Source organism: Austrofundulus limnaeus, unplaced genomic scaffold, assembly GCF_001266775.1.
Source record: "Austrofundulus limnaeus strain Quisiro unplaced genomic scaffold, Austrofundulus_limnaeus-1.0 Scaffold8, whole genome shotgun sequence".
Taxonomy (NCBI): domain Eukaryota; kingdom Metazoa; phylum Chordata; class Actinopteri; order Cyprinodontiformes; family Rivulidae; genus Austrofundulus; species Austrofundulus limnaeus.
The window spans coordinates 1598440-1605869 of record NW_013952410.1 but is presented as its reverse complement, the minus strand read 5'-3'; the positions used below and the strand labels follow the sequence as shown (position 1 = coordinate 1605869).

At 42.6% G+C, this 7430-nt stretch overlaps 1 protein-coding gene and 1 long non-coding RNA gene across 3 annotated transcripts in view; both read left to right on the top strand.

Annotated features, from left to right (window-relative positions):
- Window positions 1-1825, top strand: part of lsg1 (large 60S subunit nuclear export GTPase 1) — an 11291-nt gene extending 9466 nt beyond the window's left edge. For both annotated transcript variants that reach the window (XM_013999870.1, XM_013999877.1), the window contains 2 exons: window positions 1009-1182; window positions 1256-1825. In XM_013999870.1, the coding sequence (XP_013855324.1) occupies window positions 1009-1182; window positions 1256-1435 (354 nt within the window). In that variant the 3' untranslated portion in view covers window positions 1436-1825. The remainder of the gene's footprint in view (window positions 1-1008; window positions 1183-1255) is intronic.
- A 1628-nt stretch (window positions 1826-3453) lies between these two features.
- On the top strand, window positions 3454-5342 carry LOC106511115 (uncharacterized). Its single transcript, XR_001309480.1, has 2 exons — window positions 3454-4011; window positions 4223-5342. It is a non-coding gene; the product is annotated as an uncharacterized LOC106511115 (long non-coding RNA).
- Window positions 5343-7430: the final 2088 nt, after the last annotated feature.

The following is a 7430-nucleotide window of genomic DNA, read 5'->3' as shown; positions in this document are numbered from 1 at the left end:
GTGAAATATATTTATGTTTGTGGTTGTAATGTGACAAAATATGGAAAAGTTCAAGGGGTATGAATACTTTTGCAAACCACTGTATTTTAGCACGTATTTGAGAAGAGGATTGTTTATTATTCTGAGCTTACTCAGAAAAGAGACAGTTAAATTAAGCCATTTATATGGTTTTGCCAGCATGCAGCTACTAACATAGGCAAATATTTCTTTAAATTTAAGTTTAGCTGCAAATAACATGCTAAAAAACCATGCTAACAGTAGTTAGCGCTGATGCTAACGTCAATCACCGTAGGCTTTCATTCAGTAAAATCAAAGAACTGCACTATTAAATAGCGAAACAGTGACCAACTACATTTACAGTTTAACTCTCCAGGTACAGATTCAGGGTTTTAGTTGATATTGCTGGAAGCTGTCTGACTCAGTGGTTTGAATGAAATGCCTTCAGTAGCCAGCCTTAGCCCAGATAGAGCTCTGGATCGGAGTGAATATCCGTGGGATTTTTGTCAATAAAATGTAAAAAGCAAGCAAACGCTCCTTGGTGGATTTTTCAGATTTAAAGCTGCAGCCATATTAGTTTATGATCCTCCTTCGTCGGCATAAAGTGCAGTTTGTAGGACACTATGCCTTTACTACTACTTGTTCCAGCCAAAATGTTTCTAAAGCGTTTCTCAGTTTTCTTCACTTGTTATGGCAGCCGACAAATACACAAGATGAACACGAACTCATGATTGAACTGCTCAAGCTGCCACTTAAAGCAAAAACAAACTATATTTGTTATCATAACTATCTGAATGAATGAATTTCTTGCGCACCAGAAAAAGCGAACAGAGGGGAGGGCTGTGGGCGGGGCTAGTGACTGTCATGGCAGCCTACACAAGCTTCTCAGGAATACTGTGGATATTTTGTGTAAATCTGAAGACACTATCTCCGAGCTCGACGTGTTTTCCCCCTCTGGGACTGTAAGTTTACCGAACACACCCCATCCCTGACATTGTTTACTCCTCACAGGGGAAGCTTCTGTACTGCCATCCTCCCCCACACATCAACCCTGAAGACTTCCAGCCGCAGCACGGCGAGTTCCAGACGAGAGAGCCGGACAGCTGCGACCCGTCTGCATCAACACACAAACAACCCAAAATCAAAAGAATTGAAAATGTTGTCGACAAGAACTTCTTCCATCAGGTAAAGGACACTCGCTGACCCCTCTAATCGGTTTGATTATCGTGAAATCAAACACCAACTGTGGCTTTTACAGGAGAACGTGCGAGCGCTCACCAAAGGGGTGAAATCCATCATGGGCTACAAACCGGGCAGTGGACCTGTTGGACCTGGGAACTCAGAACCAGAGGCGGTGGTGGGGAAGCCCTGGAAGAAACACAGCAACAGGAACAAAAAGGAGAAAGTACGGCGGATTAATAAGCACCTGGATGCTTGATGATGATCTGATATAAAAACTCTAACATGATTCTAGATGAATTCAACACATCATGCCAAGTTATTCTGGGTCAAGACCCTTTAATCCCATCATTATGAAGAGGTCTTGATCTGAACAGAGGAGCTGCATCATCTGCCAGGTGCTGCTCTGCTTTGGAGATTTTTCACCAACTGATGGACCTTTCATCCAGAGAGGGAGACATGTTTTAGGCTTTTACAACATATGAGTCTTTATTAATGCTGCTCTTACCTACAAGCAGTGATTTATATAAAACAGGCTCCAATATAAACTAAATCTCTTTATATTGCTGTCACTTTTTTGTTGCTTTAATACAACTTTTTTCTTCATAAAATTTTGTTTCAAAATGAAATAAATTATATGAAAAAAACATGAATTATCATTTTGTATCATTTGAATGTGAAACTTGCGAAGAAAAGCTTAAACAATTGCTTCAAGTTAAGCTAAATCTTTACTCTCACTGTAATGATGCGTCTCACCATCAAACCAGAAATTATTGCATATTTTTGCAGATAAGCAATTTAAAAAACACATAGCTGAAGAGTGGTAAGAGTAAGGATTAGGCTCTAGAAATGCCTGGAGAAGTAATGGTCAATGCAAAGTCCTCGCGAGGATGGAAAAAGCAACGTGTGTGTGTGTGTGTGTTCTGTGCTCTTCCTCCTGTCTTTTTGAAGCCTCCACGCCGGTGCCCTTTTTTTAAATAAAAATGTGTTTTTCCTCTGAGTTCTGCTTGTTCCATCGGTTTTCAAACAACTAACCTTCCTACAAAGGTCAACCATTTTGTTTCAGTTGATTTTTAACAGTTAACTTTGGCATTCACAGTACATCTTAAAGTGTTCTGTAAAAATGCTGTGTGTGTGGCTGAAACCTGCTACAAAATGCTGTCAGCTCCGGCTCAGCTGATGTTTCCACCCGGGTCTAAAAGGCTGAGCTGAAGAAGAAATCCTAGCAGGTCCGTTTGTCCTGACAAGGTGAGTGGTCCTGCCTTTGGAATATTTCTACTGACTTTCTCTTGAAGAATGTGATTTGTGCTGCTCATGCTTTCCTGTACCCATCTGCAGATCTCCTTTTGCTCATCATGGTGTTTCCTCCTGGTCCAGCGGTTGGATCCTCAGACGCCTCTCAGCCTGATGAGAACAACTCCTGATGGAACCATGCCAGTAAGTCCTCCTGCCAGAAGTCAGCCCGGTCTTTATCCTGTCCCGGTCTCACCACGCTCACCTCTCCTGGAACATGGAAACAAAAATAACATTTTAAGATAAATCATCTTATTTATTCTGTCTGATCTGATCACACTCCAGACCACCTGGGCTGAAGCCAGAGGGTCTGTGTGATCTATCAGTTTGAAGTCACAAAATCACGTTTTGAAACCTGACAGGTTTTCTGTCTCTTTAGATGCATGTTTGTGGCTGCTGATGTTGGGACCAGACGAGAACTGAACAAGGACCAAATGAGGACCAAACAAGGACCAGACAAGGACAAAACGAGGACCAAAAGAGGACCGTACAAAGACCAGACGACCGGACAAGGACCAAACGAGGACTAAATGAGGACTGGACAAGGACTAAATGAGGACTGACAAAGACCAAACGAGGACTAGACAAGGGCTAAATGAGGACTGACAAAGACCAGACGACTGGACGAAGACTAAATGAGGACTGACAAAGACCAGACGACGACTGGACAAGGACCAAACGAGGACCAGACAAGGACTAAAAGAGGAATGACAAAGTCCAGACTATGACCGGACAAGGACCAAACGAGGACTAGACAAGGACTAAATGAGGACCGGACCAATACCAGACGACTGGACGAGGACTAAACGAGGACTGGACACGGACCAAACGAGAACTAGACAAGGACTAAATGAGGACTGGACAAAGACCAGACGACTGGACGAGGACTAAACGAGGACTGGACAAGGACCAAACGTGGACCAGACGAGGACTAAATGAGGACCTGACAAAGACCAAACAACGACTGGAAGAGGACTNACCAAACGTGGACCAGACGAGGACTAAATGAGGACCTGACAAAGACCAAACAACGACTGGAAGAGGACTAAACGAGGACTGGACAAGGACCAAACAAGGACCAGACAAGGACCAAATGAGGACTAAATGAGGACCGGACAAAGTCCAGACGACGACTGGACGAGGACTAAACGAGGACCAAATGAGGACCGGACGAGGACAAAACGAGGACTGGACAAAGACCAGGCAATGACTGGACGAGGACCAGACAAGGACCAAACGAGGATCAGATGATGACTAAACAAGGACCAGACGAAGACCAGACGACGACTGGATGAGGACTAAACGAGGACCGGACAAGGACCAGACGAGGACTAAATGAGGACCGGACAAAGACCAGACAATGACTGGACGAGGACTGGACAAGGACCAAACGAGGACCAGACAAGGACCAAATGAGGACTAAACGAGGACCGGACAAAGACCAAACAACGACTGGATGAGGACTAAACGAGGACCAGATGAGGACTAAACAAAGACCGGACAAGTATCAGATGAGGACCAGGCGACAACATTCACCAACAGGTGAGTACATTCTGGGCTAAAGACAGTTGCTGTGGAAAAAAAACTCCACCTTGACATAATGAGCTAACCTGTCAATCAAATTTTAGTTGGATGAGTAACAAATGGGTCTAAATCCATTCTAAGCGTCCACCTGAAACTTAAAGCTGGTCTGACGGTAGACTTTTTTCTGCTCCGCTTTATTGTAAGTCTCTTTGTCTCTTCTGTTGGACAGAGGACCAGGCAGGACAGTGGACAGCAACTAAAACCCTCCAGATCATTTGCTTCATCATCGTTTGGACCTTCATCAGGGCGGGTTTCTACAAACATCAAGAATCAGAAGCAGTGAGTGCTTGAACAGTTTAACAAGAAATCAGTTCTTTCACAATAAAACTCCTGTTTGTTTAATTAACTTCAACAGAACTGTCAGTGTTACTGGTTCTGTTGATGTTCTGTGAGGTTCTGACAGCATCCCGCTGGTCCACCTGACTCTTCACTGATTCTGGTCTCGATGGTGTAAATTGGGTCAAGCTGGTGGTTCTGGTGTTTCTGTGGTAGAAATGTTAGTTACTTTATTTCAAACGTATGAAAAATAATCAAAAAGATTTAACAAGATAACAAAATGAAAGATAAATGAAAAGAAATGAAGAACTTTTCCAAAACATACTAAAACTAATAAAATCACACTAGTTATTTCAAACTGACCAAAAACAATCAATTTATCTATTAAGTATGTAACAATTACAAGTTATCACCTAATAAAAACAACTTAGGACTCAACACTCACCCCTGGGGGACGCCACAAGTCATTTCCAATCATCTTCACAAACAGCTTCCTGTCACAGAGATAACTTCACTCAACACATTGTGCCCATGATGTCGTAACGTTCAAGATTATTATTAAAGTGTTGTGATTTCTGGAGTCTGATACTTTCTTCAGCTCTAATACTAGAGTACTGTCTTTGTTCAGAGTTAGTAGTAAATTAAATCAGTACATGTGCTGTTGATGGCTTAGCTCTGAACCCAAACTCACTGGAATCCTCCTGAAACACCTGCTGAGCTCCTGATTCTACATGAGCCAGAACCGGGACTACATGAGTCCTGGTTCTGTTGTTTCAGAACCGGAACCACTGGTCTGAGAGGGGACCTGGTGAGGCTGAGGATGGGACAGACCTACAGTTTGAGACCAGGGTGGACCTGAATCTGTGATTGAGGCCGGGACAGTCTCTCTGCATGAGAACAAGAACATGAGAGGATTGGTGAGGACTAGTTCCTGGAACGTCAAGCTTGAAAGCTTCAGCTGGAGCTTCAAGGAGAGAAGAAAGAAAAATCTGACTCCAGCTCTTCAAACTGAATCAGATTGAAGGTTTCTGCTGACCGTAACATTTAAAATGAAGTCTGGACCCAGACTCTGATGGATTCTCTTCATGTCAACATGTTCTTATAGGGAAGCATGATGGATCAGTGGTTAGCACTGATGCCTCACAGCAAGAAGGTCCTGGGTTCGATCCCTGGTTTGGACCTGGGGTCTTTCTGTGTGGAGTTTGCATGTTCTTCTTGTGCTTGCGTGTGTTTTCTCCAGGTACTCCGGTTTCCCTCACAACACAAAAACTAGGTTGCCTCCAGGCCTTCGTTGAAAAAGAGATCTGTGGTTTCAATGGGATTTTCCTGGTTAAACAATGATAAATAAATAAATTCTTCTGTTCCTTCATTGTTATCTTGTCAGGAGAGTTTTATCAGCTAATAAAAGAGCTGCTGAATTGTTCTGATTGTTTTAGGTGGACTTCAGGACATCACAGGTCCAGTTTGAGAACCGAACCAGAACCTCAAGTTAAAAAGGAAACCAGTTGTGTTCAGACTCTGTGTGGTTTGGATCATTAAACAGATCCTGGTGCTGAAACATGAGCTGCAGCTGGACTCAGTTCTAAAGTTTGCCACTAGATGGCGCCGCCAACCAGCACCTCAATCCAGGAGGTGGATGAGGATGTTTTTTAATTTCATAATTATGAGAGCCCTTTAAACTGAAAAAAGTGTTTGTTGTTTTGTAAGTATTTCAAATGTTTTATAATCATATTTGATAAACAAGTGTTAAACATGTATCTGAGCATGAGATTGTCACGTTATTAACTGAATGTTGGTTTAAGAAGGAAGTTTCTTTTTACGTCTGAATAAACGAGTTATAGTTTCAGAGCTGGACGTCAGGGAGAGAAGCTAGGTTGTTGTTGCTTCATGATTCCAGCTGAACATTGTTAACATTGCGAAGGCAGACAGTAACATGTCTGTGTCGTCTGTGAGTCCAGAGAGCTGTGAAGCTGGGATTTAACTGTGGCCCACTGCACTAAAGGTGGTCTCTCTATCACTAGAGCACCCGAGCACAAGAGCGTTTACTGCTCTGTACTTCATAAATCAAGTCATCTGAAAGACAGGACATGTTGACCACTCATGATTTCTTTGACTTCTTGTTGAGTCCATGATTGTTTCTATCCACCAGGACTGACTTGGCTCTGTACTCTTCAATGTCCAATGATTGGATAAAACTTTTATTTTATGTTCCTTGTACGAAGCAAAGTGAAGGACAGGGTCTGGTTTTAACCAGGCTAGATCAGAAGGTTTGTGTCCTCAGATCCATCTGTGTTGGTGAACGATGCTCCGTCCTCACTACGCTCCTCTCAGCAGCTCAGCTGTTACAAACTCTCTGAATCTCATTGCTGACTGAAGACAGGGTTTACCCTGAGCAGGTCACGGAGAAGATCCTCCTCAGAATGTTGCTGAGGAAGACGGTAGCCAGCCTCTGAGCCCAAATATCAAGACGTGAGGCTCCTGGTTGATGATTTTCACCTAAAGCCATGAACCGACTCTGAACCCAACAGCTGGTTTGATGTCACTTGATGATCCAGACTAACTGTGATCTGTTGATACCAAGTGGTGGAGAAAGTACTCAAACACTGTGCTTATGTAAAAGTACACATAAAAATGTACTCTAGTAAAAAGTACCACATTAACAGTTTACTTGAGTAAAAGTAAGTACTTGCTTTTAAAAATACTTAGAGTATTAAAAGTAAATATACTGGCATAATGTATTCCTTAATGGTCTACAACAGAGGAGCCCAAAGTGGGGCCCGCGGGCCAAATTTGGCCCGCCAAGTCATTTGATTTGGCCCACCAACAGTTGCCAAAGTTACAAGATTGTAACCTGTTACCCTATAAGTAGAAACACAGTATTTCATTGGTCAAATGACTATATAAAAGGGCTGTAGTGAAGGTAGTTTTCAGTCATGGTGCTGACATATCTTTGATTTATTAGGATGAAACATGAAACGACAACAAGAAATATTTAGATCAGATTTAACCCCGCATGTAGGTTTGCACACTTTATAAGGCCATAAAAACTCATATTTTATCAATTTATGAAATGTCCCATGAGCCTTTGCTACTTGAGCGTA